The 20,773-nt window shown below is 35.5% G+C and overlaps 1 protein-coding gene across 1 annotated transcript in view; it reads left to right on the forward strand.

The window, feature by feature from the left end:
- Positions 1-20,773, forward strand: part of B3GLCT (beta 3-glucosyltransferase) — a 63,112-nt gene that overhangs the window by 13,899 nt on the left and 28,440 nt on the right. Inside the window, exons 4-7 of the mRNA XM_081326510.1 lie at positions 2,399-2,508; positions 7,834-7,910; positions 12,401-12,512; positions 18,077-18,213. Of these exons, the coding sequence (XP_081182636.1) occupies positions 2,399-2,508; positions 7,834-7,910; positions 12,401-12,512; positions 18,077-18,213 (436 nt within the window). The remainder of the gene's footprint in view (positions 1-2,398; positions 2,509-7,833; positions 7,911-12,400; positions 12,513-18,076; positions 18,214-20,773) is intronic.

The following is a 20,773-nucleotide window of genomic DNA, read 5'->3' on the forward strand; positions in this document are numbered from 1 at the left end:
GCATTATGAATTGAAAACTAAACAACATGATGTTCATGGGATACGGCACCTATGTGTCAGTGAGGGATGAACAGGCACACACGTTTGTAGTCTTTCAGTAAATGTCATCAGAGTAGGACAGTTTGTGACTTTTGTGTGCATTTGTGTTTGACTATTATGATTTGACTTCAGGCATCTGTGTGAGTATTTAACACAAAACATTTTATGGGACTTTAAAAGAAGTTATGCATCTGAATACTATAGTAGTTGTACAGACTATATTCCCGAGTTATTGAGATTGTGCGTTATTAATGTGAACATTAATATTAACTTGCTCTTATTTGCTGGCTTTTGATAAACTATTTAGTCTTGTATTTTTATATTGTGAACTGCTTTGTATATTTTGAAATGTGGTACAGTGTAACTACAGTAAAGTTAACTTTTGTATAGGTCTGACTAGAGGGGACCTTGATACAAAGAAATGGACTGAAAGGGATGGTGCATACCAAGAGCAGTTAGAACCACAGCCCAGATTAGCAGAGATGGTTCCTGATGTGATTAACTTAGAACAAAACACAAACATTGCCTTTTCCCTTCATTATCTGATGAAAGGTTGAATATTTTTAAGAGAAGGTTGCAGTCAGAATTGGAGAAGCAAAGCCTCTGAAAATCTTTCTGGGCAGCGATGAAGTTTTAAATGACATTGATTAATGTAAAAGCTGTTTTAAAACCTTGATATGAATATTAATCAGCTTGGTTCATCAGTAAGAGCCCCTTTCTCTTGATCTTAGTAATACTTGAAACAAGGGCCTGGGTGTCAGGTATGGCCTGGGAAATGAATTGGTGGATAAGACAAATAATTCCCTCTTTGGACCATTGAGACATTCACTATGCTTCGATCAAACTTTAGAATGCCATAATGAGCACGGACAGTTTAATGTAATTGTATCTACAGTATAGCTATATTGACATTAAGTCCCTCTCTAAGGAAGATAATGGCAGAAAGTGAAGAGGAACTAAAGAGCCTCTTGTTGCGAGTGAAGAAGGAGAGTGCAAAAGTTGGGTTGAAACTAAACATTAAGAAAACCAAGATCATGGCATCTGGCCCTCTCAATTCCTGGCAAATAGATGGGGAAGAAATGGAGGTAGTGACAGATTTTATTTTCCTGGGCTCCAAGATCACTGCAGATGGGGACTGTAGTCAAGAAATTAAAAGACGCTTGCTCCTTGGGAGGAAAGCCATGGCAAATCTAGACAGCACACTAAAAAGCAGAGACATCACCCTGTCAACAAAAGTGCGTATAGTCAAGGCTATGGTCTTCCCAGTTGCAATGTATGGCAGTGAAAGCTGGACCATAAGAAAGGCTGAGCGCCAAAGAATTGAAGCCTTTGAACTATGGTGCTGGAGAAGACTCCTGCGAGTCCCTTGGACTGCAAGGCGATCAAACCGGTCAGTCCTAGAGGAGATCAACCCTGACTGCTCTTTAGAAGGCCAGATCCTGAAGCTAAAACTCAAATACTTTGGCCACCTAATGAGAAGGAAGGACTCACTGGAGAAGAGCCTAATGCTGGGAAAGATTGAGGGCAATAGAAGAAGGGGACGACAGAGAATGAGATGGCTGGATGGAGTCACTGAAGCAGTAGGCGTGAGCTTAAATGGACTCCAGAAGATGGTAGAGGACAGGAAGGCCTGGAGGAACATTGTCCATAGGGTCGCGATGGGTCGGACACGACTTCGCAACTAACAACAACAACAAGGAAGATAGGTGGTTAAGAAGTATGAAAAATAGACAGACAGACAGACAGACAGACAGACAGACAGACAGACAGACAGACACACACACACACACACACACACACACACACACACACCAGGATCTGATGATTAACCAGTAGTTGAAACAAGTGAAGAGATCATTAAAATTCCAGTAGATTCTTTTATATACGTTAAGGAAATCATTATTTTTGTAAGTACCACTGTGTGGATTATTTTTGTACCTATGAGACAAGTTTAGATTGGTTTTTACAGGGGCATAATGCATCTGAGAAAACAAGTAGCATTTAAAACTGTTTACTCTAAATGAAATAGTAAATTACCTTAGGTTCAATGCACAAATACTTTAAAAATCCAATTTGCTATACAAATTCTTGTAAAATTACATGAGTATTTTTATTGTATCTTATTTTCCACACTGTAGTTTGTGAATTGGATTTTCAATAGTTAGTAAGATTCTAGCCCTATTCTTTTATTTAAATTGAAAACTTTTTTCTTGCTTTTCTCAGCCAGTTTAGGAGATACTCATGTATGTGTACATTACTTGAAAACCCAAGGTGTTTTTCAGTGTGCTATTTACAATAATACTGAATTCACTTAACTATTGTTGATGTCATTTATTTATTTATTTATTTCTATTTACAGAGCTAAGGGAAATAGTATTTGTCATCCAGAGTCAAAAGAATTCTTATCATTTGAAGAAAGCATATGATCTTAAACAAAATATTTTAAAACAGGCTGCCTCTTTGGGAAAGGTATGTTACTATGCAAAATATATTTATTTTTTGCCTTCTTTTATGTTTGAAAGTTGAATTGTAATTCCAGGATACGTTTTTCATTTAAAGCTGAAAATATTCACCCATACAATTATGTAACAGTTCATTTCTAAGCTTCTATTTATATACTCTTTAATTATTTTTAACACTATCCTTATGCTGTTTGATTTTTCCTTTGTTTTGCATGATTTTTTCCCCTCCTCATTTAAGCACATTATGCAGATTAAATTCATACTTGAGTTTTGTTTAATAATTGATCCTAACAAGGTCCTAACATTAATATGTATGTTCTTACATATTGGTTTTAATTGATAAAATAGATGCTAAGTTCTTAATTTAAAAGCAAATAGAACTTTATTTGCATTGTTGACTTAAATAAAATCAAGACTATTTGCGGTTCACAGGAGTTAGAGCTAATCACAATTTAACAAGGTTTGCTCTGTCACAGTAATTAATTGATTACAGGTAGTCCTTGCTTAGCAATCCAATTAGATTGGCAACTTAGTCACTATGTGCTGGTCACTAAACAGAAAATCACACAATCAAATAGGTTTAGAACCTTACTCCCCCTTTGGTTGTTAAGCGAAGGGCTATGGTGAAACATCCCCTGGTCACAACATATAATTTTACTTCTGCCTTCTCTATTAACTTTGCTTGCTTCTCACATCCAGTTGTAAACACACAAATAGTGATCTCCTAATCATAGAATGCTGTAACATTCTGTAACATTTGTAAACATATGCTGGTTGTAAAGCACATGAATGGTGGTTACATGACTGAAGGGCACTGCAACGATCATAAATGTGAGGATTGGTCACAAAGCTATTTTGTTTACACTGTATAATTTAGAACAGTCCTTAAACAAGGCAGTCTATAAGCAAGGACTCCCTGTAGAATCCTTGGCAGGCTCCAGTTACTGCCTGAAACTGACCAGACTTTAATCAGTTTCACACTGAATTGCTTTGGTGTTCTAAATGTTGGCATTTGAGACAAAGGTAATTTTTCATAATCATCCTAATTGCAAAAGGTTGTTATCTGAGGAAATTACTATCTGTAACCATTTATCAAAAACCAAGTTCATGGCATCCGGCCCTCTCAATTCCTGGAAAATAGATGGGGAAGAAATGGAGGTAGTGACAGATTTTATTTTCCTGGGCTCCAAGATCACTGCAGATGGGGACTGTAGCCAAGAAATTAAAAGACGCTTGCTCCTCGGGAGGAAAGCCATGGCAAATCTAGACAGCACACTAAAAAGCAGAGACATCACCCTGTCAACAAAAGTGCATATAGTCAAGGCTATGGTCTTCCCAGTTGCAATGTATGGCAGTGAAAGCTGGACCATAAAAAAGGCTGAGCGCCAAAGAATTGAGGCCTTTGAACTATGGTGCTGGAGAAGACTCCTGCGAGTCCCTTGGACTGCAAGGCGATCAAACCGGTCAGTCCTAGAGGAGATCAACCCTGACTGCTCTTTAGAAGGCCAGATCCTGAAGTTGAAACTCAAATACTTTGGCCACCTAATGAGAAGGAAGGACTCACTGGAGAAGAGCCTAATGCTGGGAAAGATTGAGGGCAATAGAAGAAGGGGACGACAGAGAATGAGGTGGCTGGATGGAGTCACTGAAGCAGTAGGCATGAGCCTAAATGGACTCCAGCAAATGGTAAAGGACAGGAAGGCCTGGAGGAATGTTGTCCATGGGGTCGCGATGGGTCAGACATGACTTTGCAGCTAACAACAACAAACCATTTATCAATAGACATATTTTGAAAGTATAAGCAAGAAAGTGATTGATAACTAATAGCAGTTTCTATTGTATCAACAAAACAAGGAATATTAATATTGCAAGCAAAGGAAAATATCAGAGATAGATAACCCTACCTTTGTAATTTTTAAAAAAAATGAACACAAATTTATGAAAAGTCAGGAAAATGGTAATGTGCCTGACATGATTTTCATACATTGTTGTATTTCTATTTTCTATCTGCCTGATAGAAAATCATGCATTTTCTTTTTTCTATCTGGATGTTTGTAGTTTCTATCTGCTTCACTATTGGTTTGTTAATGTTCCTGCATTCCTTGTTACTGCTGTATCCTTGCATTTGTTGACAATATATTTTCACAAACTAATGAGTAAACAGTAATAAAACACAATGAAACATTTTTCATATTACATTTATTTAGAATTATTAAATGTACTGTTATAAATAGTATGTGTAAGAAGAAAGAAATGGACTGCATTGTTGTTATTCTAAAGAGAACCACTATATTGAAGAAAGACATTTTTTATTTGCATGATAAATAATGATAAAACATATTAAAATTGGGGTAAGTTATTACTATCACACTGTAGCTATTATTATTGCCTTCATATAAAATTGTTATATTCTCTGAGGTCCATTTCATATGGACATTTTCTACATCATCTCTCTTCCATGCACATCAAGTAAACTAAAGAATTTTGCTTCTGAAACAAGAGGAATTGTAATTGAATTGAATAACATGTTTTACAAGTGTAAGATTGTAGCTTCATTCCCTGAAATTAAAAATAATCAATAGTAGATGATGGGAATGCACATTGCCTAAAAGTTTTAATTAAAATATAGAATATGTTTCTATTTTCTTTCATCCATGTATATTCTTTTGCTCTTGGTTTGGGGGGGGAACCTATATGTGATCTATTATGTAGCAATTATAATGTGCAATACTGAGAAAAATATATAAGTGGGATGTGGATTACCATTTTGCCCAAGAGTAATTTCATATAAACATCAGGAAATGGAGTGAAATTAAAACCTTTTTAATATGCTGTTCTGTGGTTTGGTCATACAGTACTAGTTCATATTTATTTTATATAGAGATTATATGCTATAATTGTATTTGGAGAACAACAAATATACTATGAAAGATAATAATGAATTCTAGTTAAATGCAGATTAGTACTTCTGCATCAGTATTGGAAAAAATGGCTGGACCAAGGGGCGGGGAAGGGCACAAGGCCACAGTGTTTGTCTATAATGCATAATAAAACATGGTTTATGACAGCGGTCCCCAACCTTTCCAGCTTGGCCACCCGGTGGGGAGCCTGTGTGGCAGACCATAATCTTCAACTACTCTGATAAGGAATAATATTCCATTATATTTTCATTCCACCAACAGGTGGCTGATAAAATATTAAAACCAATGATATATTTTTTACAAATCAGGTAAATTAAGACAATTTTCTTGAAATGTTTAATTTTTTTTGCAACTCTATCTAAGAATAAAGGTTGAGATCAGTGTTTTTCAAACTTGGCATCTTTGAGATGAGTGGACTTCAAGTTCCAGAATTCCGCAAGAAGTCTGAGAGTTAAAGATGTTGAAGCAACACCCTAAAATTGCCAGGTTGAAAAACACTGGGTTAGATATATGGGTTCATGGAATGAAATATAAACCGTTTTATGCAGATACATCTCCAAATAACCAGGAGGAGAAACAGCTGTTCAACTGAAGGCGCTAAATGGTTAAATAGTTATCATTGGGAAGTACCTACATAAACACAATTCTTGTAATTTAGGAAAAATAAGTGTTATGCTGCAAAATTCCAGGAATCTATTTGGGGTATGGCAACTTTTTATTGCTTGTTACAAGTCATACTGATGTAAATAGTTGATGGTGTAACTGCTTGCAGTTAAGCTGACGGCCTATTTGCTTAGTCTTCAAAAGGATTGAAATTTGGCATTTACGCAAAATTAGCAATATTATGATCCTGGAAAATAGCAAATTCTACATTATCTAAAATTGATTTTCAGTTTTGAATATCTAGAGATGGTTTTATTTATTACAATCTGGGCTATATTACAGTCTCTTCTGACAGATCTCACAAATCTACCCTTACAAAAATGTATCATAGATTTTATATATGTATATATGGATGAAGTAAACCCTAGCTAATTGACACAAAATTGTTTTTTAAAAGTATGAATAATGCTGTGCACATTTTTATTCAGTCTTCCCCTGCTTTTCAGAGGTGGGGGGAGGAGCAAACTCATAAATCACTAGAGAAATTGGCTGGAATAAACTTATAAAAATGATGAATGGGGTGGGAATAAAATTGATAAGAGTCAGCCATTTGCAGTATACTCTCATAGTTGATTCTTGTATAGCCATGACTGTGAAAGGGAAGAACAAGAAAAAACTCCTTTATTTAAAATCTGTTCAGTCACTTATCTGCATGCTCTCTATCATGTAAATATAAAATAAGCAGTAAAGATATTTTTACTAAAGGTAATAATATACCAGATTCAATTCTGAAAATAGCACTTCATTTTATTAAAAATAATCATGGATCTCAGTAATGTATATCTGCATGGGCTCACAAAATAACTTTTATATTACTGATTTTATACTATTCTTAAAAAAATACACTTGATTCAAAAATGGGTACCAAAAATCAATATGTTGATTTTTTTAAGTGTATTTAAAATATAATTGACACATTTAAGTTTCAGATCAAAACTGAACTCCTGGGCTGACTATTGCAACTGCCTAATGTCTTTTAGCGCCAATCAAATATATTCAAATTGCATTAATCAAACCTGGATATGCATGTGATACCAAAAAAATATGCATGTGTTAGGGTTGCCTGCAGGTAGGATTTTTAAGTTAAATAAATGTTCTAATGCATTTATAGTGGGATTGGGATATATACTCCTAATAGTATCTACACATTCAGTTTCTACAAAACAATAAAAATACAAAGCTGTTCTTTTCAGATCTATGGTAAAATGTCTTGCAGTTAATTTTTATTGTTTTTGAGCCTTTTATTTCCAAGTTCACTGAGTGTTCAAAAACAGCATTTTGCTTGTGCTTTCCATTGTAGATTAAAAGAATAATAAGCTTAAGGCATTTAATGAAGGTAGAACTGCAGCTCAGTTGCTTTTTCACAGATCTCAGAAATGCTGAGATATATCCTTTGGGATTAGCAGCTGAAATATGCTTGTATGACTTTTATGCCTGATATTTACATTTCATTTATCTTCAGGATTCTGTGCATACTTTATCAATGCCATTATTGTAAATATCAGTGGATCAGAATGTAATATTTATTTTCAGTAAGGTTCCTATGTGCATCTACTTGCTTGAATAGGTAATCTTATTACTTATTTAGGTTACTGCTCCTTAGAAAATACTCTTGTGTTTGAAAATATTTTTGGTATTTATGAATAGAAATGTTTAATTTATGGAAAACATGAAACAAAATACTCTGTTTATAGCACTGTTTAAGGTGTTCATTGCTCTGTGGTTCATGAAATATATTTTCTTAAAAGGAAATGCCTACCATTCTGCTTACTCATCAGATGGACAGACATGAAGGAACATGGACTATTTTACCATTAATGCATGAGTAAGTGTAAAAACAAGGTATGCTATTGTGAACTACAGGCTCTTGGAATTGGAAGGGATCATTTCTAGGCCATTTAAGCTTCATCCCACTGCTGAGTTCATGAATCAGTTTAAATCATCCAAATAGATGGCTTCTGGTCTCTACTTGAAAACATCCAGCAAAGGAAAGCTCTCTCCCTTGATAATTGGTTCCATGTCAAATTTACCATTAAGAGGTTTTTAGAATCTGCCTTATACTGTAAAAAGAGCATTATTCTGTGCCCTGCATCTGTGATGATAAAAAACAGATCTTGGGTTTTCATGTGACAATTTTTCCGACGCTCACAGAGTGCTGTCACAGTCCCCCTTCACTTTTCTTTGCTCAGTGGTGAATATGGCCACTCCCTCAGTCTCTGCTGGTAAGACTTAAATTCAGAACTTTGATCATCCTTGCAGACTTTCTTTTCATGTTCTATAATTTTTCTGCATCTTTTTGAAATGTGTTGGCCATGGTTCTGAAAGAGCAGCTTGGCCAATGCAGAAGAGAACAGAATTGTTTCTTCTGGTAATGTCAAACTTTGTTTCTATTGATGTAAAGTATACTTCTATTGACTTTGCTTTTTTGGCAGCTGCACTATATTACTGATTTTTTATTCAGCTTGCAATTAACTACAATCAAACCTCACCCTAGTTTAATGAAAGGCTGTCAGTGAGCACTCTTTGTACAATCTTTGTCAGTGAGCATTCTTTCAAGGCAACTGTTGCTCTTTCCAATGGACTTCTCATTCCACCTTTATAGAATGTTACAGGATACTTTATCAAATGCTGTGCTGAAAGTCAAACATATTATATTCATATTATTCCCATGATCTACTAAAGAAATTACCTAATCGAAAAGGGAAATAATATTAGTGTGATTACTTCTTGATAAATCCATATAGATTTTTGACAACTAATAAATGGTTTTTTGAGGTATTTACAAATGGTCACTTTGTTATCTACTCTATAATTTTCCCAGGTATCCATTACTCTATTTCAACCTTAGAAAAAGACAGGAAACACTTTATCTCCTCTAGCTATCTGATTCTTTCAGTTTTGGATAAAAATTCCTTCGGTCACCTAAGATGCAGTCCATCAGGCTCTGGAGATTTAAACATATTCAGGGTCAATTGTTCTATGCCTTGTTTCTGTCAGCTTTCAGGTAAATCCTGCCCTTCAGTCAACTCTTCACAGTCTCCTGACAGAATTCACTTCAGAGGAACACTGAGCCAAAGTAGTAGTTATGCTTGTTCTTAGCTATACCTTTTAGCATTTTCACTCTGAACAGTTGAAATACTATTCCATTAAAATTTAGAATGTAACTGAATAGGCCCTTAATGGTCTTGCTATCCTTCATTAATCTCATTCTTGTTCTGAACTTTAGCTTTCCTGATACAGTCTATGCAATACCAGACTCTGTATATATATATTTTTGGTACTTTTGGTGTTTCCTTTTTAGACACTCTTACCAATCATGAATTTATTTTTCCATTTGCATCTTCTAATATCTGAACTTATTGATCAATACTCTGATTGTATTAAAATCTACCTCTTGAAGCCTGAGAGACATGTTTGCTTACATTTAGTTTTAGTTTCCCTTAATGTCCAGAATTCTTTCAATGTTCAATTCATCAACTAAATCTTTCCTATTTGGTAGGATCAAGTCGAGAATAGCAGATCCTATTATACCTTTCTTCACCTTTTGAGGGAAAAAGCAATGAGCAAGACAGATCCTGCATTTCCTGGAAGAACCATCCATGGCACTATCTCTCAGTGGATGTAAGGTAATTCTAAGTTCTAAATTCTAAGGAATTCTAAGTTCTAAAATCTCTTGGTTCTTTGAAAGATCGGCAGTTTGGTTTAGAGTACATCATCATTTTTTCTTGGTTTTGTGATTGGCAGGAGACATAAGCAGCATCTATTCTTATTATTCCTCTACTTATTTTGGTCTAGATTCTTTAAGTAAGGCCAAGTTCATTCCTTTTCCATAAATTTCTATAAATTCTGTTCATTGTGAACAACCTGCATTTGTGAGTTCCTGTGTTCTAATCATGAAATCATCCCAGTGTTTTCAGTTATAACATACATATTAAATCATGTACTAAGCTTATCTAATTTATCACTCCTAGTCTGAGCATTAATATATAGAAAATGAAGAACATGCACTTTTGTAAGAAGATGTTATCTTTGAGTTTTCATTAGTCATTGAACATAATTCAATTATTTATTTCTACAGTATACAGAACATTAAGGAACATTAAGTTCTTTGTCCACATATATCCCATACTACTGCACACACAGATTTATAAAACTATTAAATATGACTAATAAATATACCATCATAATATACTATTGTATGAAGCGATAAAGGTTAAACTTACAAATTTATTTATAATTCTGAAGGGCTTTAAAATATTCCATTAATAGTCCATATAAATGGACATAAAATCAAATTTGTAAACTTCTAGTCTATAGTACATGAATTGAACAGAATGAAATTCTGGAACTGCTATAGAAATTATAAGAAACTGTAGATAAACCTAAGATGTTTATTTCATTAGTGCACATAAAGAAAGTTAGTATCCCATTAACACTATTTCTGTAACTAATCTTTTTGCGGGAGTATTATGCTTCCCCTTTCTAGTCATCTTTTGTGGACTATGAAAGTTTTGGCAGCTTCTCCATCATTTGCCTGATCCATGCTCCCAGACATTAACACATGAGTCAGTCAATCAAACAGGCCCTAGAGCACAGGTCTGCAACCCGCGGCTCCGGAGCCGCATGCGGCTCTTTCATCCATCTCCTGCGGCTCCCGGTCCTCTGCCATGTGCAGTCCCCAAAAAAAAGTGGGACTAAAAAAGTTCAACCAATCAATTCAAATATGCAGGGCAGGTGCATATCTCGCCTTGGCTCCACTATTCAGTCAAACCCTGTTCTGCGCATGCGCACATGTATGCACATGTGCACACATTTTTTGCGGCTCCCAGTTTTTTCTTTTCTGAGGGAACCGGTTCCGAGTGGCTCTTTCACTGTTTCAGGTTGCTGACCCCTGCCCTAGAGTAACCAATTATTATGACTTTTATATCCTCTTACTTATAGCAGCACATCCCCTCTACTTTTTTAAGTTAAAAACTGAAGTCTACTTTTCTGTGTGATAACCATTCAGATATTTGAAAACTACTATCATATTTCTTGCAAATCATATTTTGGGGGCTAATCATATCCAGATCCTTTAACTCTTTCTCATAGGACTTCATTTTCAGACTCCCTTCCCCCACTGTCTGGGAGTGGGACTCCTCTGAACTCATTCCAATTTTTGTCTTTTTTAAACTGGTGCTCAGAACTGGGCAAAGTACCCAAAATGGGGATGGAGGAAAGTAAAAGGGAACATTTACTTCTAGTGATCTGGGCTTTTTGTTTCTGTTAATGCACGCAAAATAACATTTGCCTTTTTAGCAGCTGCATCACATTACTGGCTCACATTTCATTTTTGTTCATTAAGGACACACAGATCCTCTGTCTGTTTCATGTGTGCTACTGGCACATTTTTGCTCTCCAACCTATATTTTGCCTTATACTCAGGTGCAGAGTTTTATATTTCTCGCTGTTGAATCCCATTCTATTCAGTTTTGTTCACCCCTCAAGCCCATTTAGATCATTTTGAATCGTTCCTGTTTCATCTAAACTGGCAGCCATCCCTTGAAGGTTTGTATCATCTGCAGATCTTATAAATTTCCCTCATCCAATTTAACTGATAAAAATGTTGAACAGTTGATTCCAGGGAAACTGGCCATGTCATATAACTTTTACCATCTCTGCAATACATTCTATTTATTTACAAGGAAATAATCGGTCACTTGGACAACAGTCTGCAACACAGTGCATTTGGGCTGTTCAGACACGTATGCCAAACAATATAATTTATCATAAAATGGGTGAAAATAATAGCAGCAATATTTTTTCTTCAGAATTGGCTTATATACCCAAGTGTAGTTCGGACAAAGCAGCAATCTTTTTAACATCCCTGAAGCTACTGAAGATGAAATTTTCCAAAGAGCTTTTGGTGAATTCTTCATTATTGCCATTTTACTCTTATTTCACTTTGAATTATTTATATTGATTTGTTACTATTATTTCATTTTACTTTGATGACTAATTTTATGTATTTCTCAATATCACTTTTATATTTTTTTCTTTGTATTTCTGTAAGTTTGATTAGTTATTCAATGCTTTAAATTACTTACCTTTACCATAGACATTTTAATGTTGAAGACAGTGGTAGCCCTTTTTTTATTATTATTCTTTTGTAAATCAACAACACTCGGTATTGATTTGGTTTTTAAGAAATAATGTAATGTCCACAATAGAGCAAGATTATCAATATAAATATTTCCTAATATCAGCAAAACCACTTGAGTTACAGAATTCTTTCTAAGCCATGTTTACAATAAATTAAACTTTTTTTTCTTTCAGGTTTTCTGTTTCATACAGCAAAAACTCCTCATGGATTTTTTTGTGCGAAGAGGATACAAGAATACAGATTGTAAAACTACTGAATGTGTTTAGAAGATATGACAAATCTAAGGTGATATTTTTAAAAATGATTTATTAATGTTTGACTCTAAAATGTACTACAAACTGTGAGAAAGAATCAAAAACTGAATTAATTTGCAGTTTGATAAAGCTATGATTATAATAGATGAGGAACAGTTCTTATACAACATGTATAACGCCTAAAACGTAACCAGTGTAATTAATGATAATAAATTATATACTGACAGTTGTATTATATTGCAATTACGGTTTTATATTAACATCATAAGAATTAAATCTCAGTTATCAAGATCTATTTAGATATGAAAGTTCAAAACAATTATTGTGTAGAAAACTTTTTTAAAAGAAGTTTACAAAGAGCTGAAATACAGAAAGTTACAAATTATTTTACATCTTCTAGTAAAAAATAGTACAAGACATTCTAAAATAATAATTATGTCACATTCTATATTTCATTTTTCATTTACTATTAATAAGAAACTGAGATGCTGGGAGATCTTGCGTTCATGTGTGAAAGTATTATTTCTGAGTGGTTTCTTATCTGTGGGTAAAATTACATTTGGTCATGGAAATTTTCTATAAAGTTAACACCTATTAATTAGCAGTCTAGTTCACACTTATTCATATAGTGTTACTTTGTTTGCAAGTAGCTGAAGGCTAAGAATATGCATAGCATAGTAAACATATTTCATTTAGAACAAATGTTGAAATTTTCTGTCGTCATGACGAATATTGTTGAGTGAAATTAGTTTTTCTTGGGGAGAGGGGGATAAGGTGACAAACATTCAGAGGACGTATTTAAAGAAATTGAAAAGTACTCTTGAGAAATTCAGCAAATGGATTGAGGGAAGTATTTTAACAGATTTTTATTCTTACCTGTTTTTTTCCTGTTTTCCCCCTGTCTCAAAGCAGGCATTTTGTCAGAGCATATTGCACTGAGATAACCCAGGAGTAAACACAGTAAACAGTGATCTATATTAAATGGTGGTTTATCTTACACTATCTACAATATCATACACCAGGAAGAAATACGTACACGTGCTAATACAGCAAGATCCAACACACCACAGTTACAGCAGGAAACAGAAGAGAGAAAACACAGCAGCATAGCCTTCCCTTTTTGTACAAAGGCTCTTAAAGGGACATAGACCCTGCTGAGTCATTCCCATCATTACATCATATATCACACTTTATACTAGCAGGTTAGCTGTTAAATTATTACCTTGACACTCCTCTCATTTAAAGTGAAACAGTTGTTAATCCAAATGCTTTTACACATTCTTGATGCTTGCCTACATTTAAAGGCTTAGTCAACATATGAATATTCCTCCTCTGTGTAAATCCTTCTTTTTATATATCCATTTACACCCCACAGCCTTTGTTTCTGCTGGTAATCTCATAAGGGTAAACACTTGATGCACATCCGTAGACTCCATTTCTCTGTCCATAGCTTCTTTCCATTTATCTTGTTCTACTTGAGGCAATGATAATATCTCTTGGTAATTACGAAGTTCATACCTTACACTATACGCTCGGAACACCACTTGCTGAGAACTGATAAGGAGGTAGGCCTTTATTGCTACATTCAGACCTCCTCGGTATCATCTGTTCCTGTGTTTCTATTATTTATTTATTTATTTACCGCAAGTCTATCCTCTTCTATTCCTACTATTTCTGACCTATCCTGTTCTTCCTTCATTAGGCTTTGTGTAGCCCTGAGAACTAGCATTAAATGTTGGCATGAACACCTCGGTGTTAGCATGCACCCTGTCCCAATTGTTCTGCAAAACTAGCAGACCTTGAAATTACAACCTTCTTTTGTTCCATCTGTGAATCTATATTCTTTGGAACCAGGCTCATATCCAACAAACCTAGGTTTCCTGGCCTTTTTCTGTCCTTTCCTTCTGGTGCTTTTGGGAATATGCACCCAGGCATAACTGCCAAATGTCCGTGCTAGAAACCATACAAACCAAATTCCTGCGAGCCAGTTGCACCCAAAGGAACACCAAATGCCCACTTAAGAATTGAGATAGGTATGCCTCAAATTCAGGTAAGAGCCTGGAAGATGATCATTCATTGGCTTAAAATGCATTTCTTTCCAGAGGGACTGTCCCACTAGTGTTGAGTGACAACTTCCCCTCCCCCTAGAAACAGGTGTTAGATCACAAGCTGGGCTCTTATGGGCTCTCATCGGTATTCTTAATGTCCCTAGGCTTTGACCAAGCAAAGCAAGTAGTATTCAATAGAATGAAGGACACGGAGTTCCAAGAAGAACTAAATAGGTTGCCTCTCCACAGTAGAGATAGAATCAAACCGGGTGGGTGGCAATCGGCAAGATATCTAAATGATCTGACCTTCCCAAAACAAAGAATAGCTTTCTTCAGAGCCAGATTTAACATTCTCCCCTCAGCATTCCTCCAGGGCAGGTATAAGAGAACACCAATAGCAGAACGGGTATGTATATGTGGTAAAGGAGAAGTCGAAGATATCTCACATGTTTTATTGTACGATGAGTTATACCGAGTTTATAGGTCAGTATATATTCTCCCTTTATTAGAGAGATTGCCAAGGAGGGCAGACAATTTTCATGTAGGCTTTTTCCTCCAGTACTCAAACCCTGCCACCACGCATGCAGTGGCAAAATTCTGTGTTGCTGCAATGTCCACAAGAAAAAAATTAGTTACAGATTTATAGCTGTCAACTTGTGCCAATTTTTTGGAGATATCTCTTAACAATTTTTGGAACATTATATTTACTCACATACTTAGCGGCTTTTCACTCACATAAACTAGGGAGTGACACTAACATTTTGAGAACATGTATTTTTGTAACAGGGATGTTACTATTTACTATTAATATCAGTACTACTTTTTAATATATTGTAAAAAGTGACATCTATTGCTGGTCTATGACAGTAATAGAGTTATATTCTTCTATATAACAAGTAATATGGAGTTTCCTTGATAGCAACACTCCATACCCTGTTTACTAGATAGTTGGCTGTTTTCATGGCTTCCCCCCAGTATGTTTTATTCATTCCTGCATCTGCCAGCAGTGAGTCTTTTATGTTTTGCAAAATTCCATTCCTATGTTCAACCACACCATTTTCTGCTGGCGAGTATAGGTTTTTTACGTCCATGGCCTAGGTTGCTCAGCCACCTTTGGATGTTGTCAGACATGAACTCTGTTCTCCTGTCTGTTTGCAGCTGGCATACTTTATGTCCATTGCCTGAACTGTTGTAGAACTTCTGTTTTGCTGTTCAATAAATAGCAAAACCCATATCTGGTGTAGTCATCTACTAAGAATAGTACGTACCTAGCCTCTCCTACAGAGGGTGCCATAGGACCAATTAAATCAGTGTGCACTAACTGCAAAACTCTGTTTGCCTTGAGCTTTTCTTACTTTCAGGATATACTCTGGACTTTAACTCCTTACAAATAGCACAATGTAAATATGTGTTGCATTGCTTAAAGTTAAGTCCTTCAGCTAGCTCTGGCATCCTTTTCAGCACTTTAAAACTTGCATGATCTAACCTGTGTAATAAATGTACACAATTATCATGTTTGGGAGTGTTTGTAAGTGTATGTGCACAACCATCCTGCTTCTTCTCTAACACATATAAATTATCCAGCTTAACACCTTGTGCACAAATCCTCCCACCTTTTCTAATGATGTATTGACCCTTTGCAAACATTACTTCAAATCCCATATTATCTAAGCTCGAAATATTGAGTAAATTATGGTCTAGCTCTGGTACATATAATACATTATCCAAAGTTTCTCCAATACTAGGTACATAAACTTTACCTTCCCCTTTAACAGCAGACTGTTGTCCATTTGCCAAGCTAACAAATGTTTGTTTAGCTGGTCTTAGGTTTGAAAACATTGGTGGGTCATTTGCAATATGCTGACCTGCCCCACTGTCCAACACCCAAGTGTTCTTTTCAGTTAATGTTGCTGCCAGGGAAAATGTTGATTGTGTAGCTCTATGACCTTGTTTTGCTACTCCTCTGTTTCTCCTCTCAGGGAAGTGTCTCTGGAGATGCTCAGTAGAACCACACTTGAAGCAGCATTTCACCATGCAAACATTCTCGGCTGCCCTAATATCATTTTTGGACATTGTAGTTCTAGGCCTGGTCTGTGCATTGTCACCCCTTCTCTGCTGCCTTTCCACCTATTTCTATTCCTCCTCCAGCAACTGGCCAGTCAAATAACTCATGGTTAAGTCCCTCTCTAAACTGGTCACTAGAACGTCTCATGAAGTGTCCAATGAACTGAGCACCACATGTACCTCAGTAAAAATCATTCCTCTTTCTTCTAACTCCAGGAATGTCTTTCTCATGGACTGCAAATGAATAGAGATTCTCCCGGTTTCAGCTGGGCCTTATATAGCTTTCTTGTAAGCATTACTTTGCTGCTTGCAGTCTCTCACATATACACTGCGCAAAGCTTCCCAGCACTCTTTATGCTGGCCAATGCTTTCTCATTCTTTCTCCGGTCCCCATCATCCAGGGCTGCAGGTGGATCAGCAACTATCATCCACAACTCCTCCCTTTGCAAGTACATCTTCATTTTCAGACTCCAGGAGAGGTAGTTTGTCTCATTCAAATGAGATACTACAAAACTTCCTCCCATTACACTGACGGACTCCATGTTGCCTGCTACCACCACAAAACACAACAAACCATAAGCCTTGACTCCTCTGGCTCTGGGTCAAGCTCTCATTGGGTTTCACCTCACTCTGGGCCCATAACACAGCAGCAGGCCCTTTTGTACAACGGCTCTTAAAGGGACACAGACACAGCTGGCTCTTAAAGGGACATAGACCCTGCTGACTCATTCCCATCATTACATCATACATCTCACATTATACAAACTGATTAGCTATTAAACTATTACCTTGACACATTTTTAGGGTGGTTAGGGGGGAGATATGGTTTGTTTTTAAAAAATCTTTGACCGCCTTTGTAAATTAGATAGCTGTTAGCATACACTATTTCTTCATCTACTCTTGCACAGTTGTCTGACTCACATATAAGCTGTTAGGCTTATTCATCCTTTGTTTTGGGTTTAGAATGATGTTGGAACCATCTGTTTTACACAAACAAGTCCATATGATTTTTTCATCAAAACATACTTTTTTAAAAATTGTTTTGGTATTATGTATGAATATATCAAGTAAGCAAAAGAATTGTTATCTCTTGTTTCTTGGTTAAAAGTTAGTCTTGTCTGCCATCCAATTTTGCCTGTGCAAACCTAGACTTTAATTTTGCTGAAATGGTCCCACTAATAGAACCTCCAATCAACATAATGGTGAAAGATGCAGTGAACTATGGTTCCTCCATATCTGGAAGGTCATAAGTTTCCAAACCTTCACAACTGGTTTAAATGTTTAAGTTTGATAGATGAAGCATTAGTATGATTTATTATACAATTAAGGATGCCTTTACTCGCTGTGTGTTCGTGCACTCGAATAAGTATATAGAGAAAAATATAGTCTTATAAGGTTCTGTAGACCGCGTAATAGATCTTCAGGATCTTAGTGAAGTTAAATTCACTAAGAATATTCAATAATATTTTCTCTTCTCCCGCAGGAATTTTTTTTAGGCAAAGCATTACATGATGATGAATCTACAATTATCCATCATTATGCCTTTGCAGAAAATCCTACAGTTTTTAAATTTCCAGATTTTGCTGCTGGCTGGGCACTTAGTATTCCACTTGTAAAAAAGTAAGATTGCTTGATATAATTTATTATAAATTGTTTTACTGAATAGTTGGTGGTTTTAAAAGGCTTTGGAGAAGTGATGCTGTCAAACGTTAAAAGTCTTTCCATCTTGGTGTGTATGTATATAAAATGTACTGAGAATCTTTAATCACTCATCAGCTTTTATCTCATTTAAAACATTTAAAATCCAGTTTCATGTACTGTATAAGCTACTATTCCAGAAATATGCATATGTATCTAATATATATAAAGATAAAGCTATATAGCACAATATGATACATGGATGTCACACTATTTTACATCTTTTACAAATTTATGTAAGTGATCAACTGATCAATGTAAACAATGAACTGGTAAAATTGTGTAATAGATGTTACATGACTTGAGCAGCAGAACTGTAAATACTTTGATCCTGTTGCTTAATTTAGCAGAAAGAGCATGAAAGTGAAATTACAGGATCAATTGGTCCATTGGATCTTGAAAACAAAAGAGGAAAATGAAGCTTAGCATTTGTTCTTCATACAAAAAAGTGAACGAAAAAGCAAAATGCAATAAAAATGTTACCTGTGAATCAGCTCTCTTCATGACTGACCCATTATTAGTTTTTAATTTTATTTAACTTGGATTATAATAAAATGGAATGTTAGACGCAGGATGGAACCCAGTGATGATGGGTAGGATCATACAATCTGAACTTCCTCTTTCCTGCTACAGTATCATGGTTTGGTAGATGTCTTTCCTATTAGTTGGTGATATGCTAAAGAGAAAGAGAAGGCAACAAAGCTAAACAATCAGCAAATTACTTAGGTTACTATTATACATTGCCCGTGCATAATGAGGAGAAAACTATGGCATGACTCAGAACAAAGTCAGTAGAGGCAAGTTAAGATTAGGCAGCGGAACAGAACATTTCATGCCAGTGTAGTTTTATGTGAATCCATGAAAGATGGCTACACTTCAACTCAGCATTGGAGAACGGTCCAAAGAGAATTGGAGACTGATGTTGCACAATATTGACAGGATCACAGCATGTAAATATTGAAAAAACAGAAAAATAGACATTATTGGACTTTACAATATGGTAGCACAGATTGAAGTCAAATCCAGAATTTCTACAGCATAGTTCCTCTGATGCCCAACTACAAATGAGCATAGCAAGATTGCTATACTCATGTTACAATCTGTCTCCAATAGAGGTATTCTGTCAGGCAACCAGAGGCATCTCCATATCAAATCCCAGGCTTATAGTTGGATTGAGAACCTTCTTACACCAGGGATGTTTCAGTACAAAATCCAGGATGGAAAATGATCCAAATAATCTGATACATAATAAAATGCAAAGCAATGGAAGTGAAGAATTAAATTGAACACTCTAGTCAGAAATGCTCACAGATAAATGAAACATATTGAGTAGAATGTATTTATTCAAATTTATATGGCTGCCCATCTCGCAAACAAATGATTCTGGGTAGTAAACAGAGTTATAAAATAATATATGCAACATTATTATTATTAAAAAAACTTTAAAACTATAAAAAGTACAAAGTAAAAGAGAAGAAATATTGGACGAAGAATGCCTCTCAGAAATTAAAGTGATACATATATAATTTTATACAAAAATATAAATTCCATAAAATGAAATATATAATATATTTTCATATTAAATTGCACATTACCAATGTTAGTTAATATATTACTATTTTAATAATCGGAGGAAAAAGAACTGTTGCAAAAGAGACACCTCAGGCCAGGGATGGGGAGAAAATGAGAAAGAGCAACCTTGCTTTTAATTATGTTAGGCATAAACTGAGCAGGAGAATTGCTTAGACAGGTTTTCAAGATTCACTTACATCATGCTACTAGCAATAACAGTCCTTCCAGAAGTCCAGGTGGTCCAGGTTTGCCTGCCTCACAAGTTTGAAAGATTAAATATTTGCAGTGAAATACACAAAATTGAGCTTTTTAATAAAGTGTGTTTCATATTCCCCAACTTTGGTGCTTTGGCACTTGTTATTTTTTGGAAAGATTGTTCTCATCTGTTTTTCTGGATAATCTGTTTACAGATTATCTTCAGTTATGTTGGGACTGCAACTTTCAAAATTCCTAGTGGGCATGATGAAATGGGAATTCAAGGACTTGGAATCCAAGAATTAAATAGTGCCAGGTAGGAAAGGCTGACTTACAGCAAAAATATTTACCTGAGATTTTGAAGATTCCTTGCCTACCTGAAAAAGGAATATTAACAACTAAGAATCTTAGGTCCTGAATTTCTTAAGGCTTAAACACATTTTTCAAGTTAGTTGACAGCACTGCTTTTCAGAAAGACAAACTATGCCATCATATAATCTGCTATTTTTTTAATGACAAAAATCAAAAATTCAGTTGGCCAGCTTTCTCTCTCTGTGTGTATGTGAGAGAGAGAGACAGAGTGTGTGCACACGTGCCTTTGAGTCAGTGCTGACATATGGCAACTGCCTACACCAGTCCCTGCTATTTTCCTGGCAAGATTGTTTGCCATTTCTTCTTTGCTAGGGCTGAGAGAGAGTGACTGATCCAAAGTCAT

This window comes from Vipera berus (assembly GCF_964194415.1).
Source record: "Vipera berus genome assembly, chromosome: 4".
Taxonomy (NCBI): Eukaryota; Metazoa; Chordata; class Lepidosauria; order Squamata; family Viperidae; genus Vipera; species Vipera berus.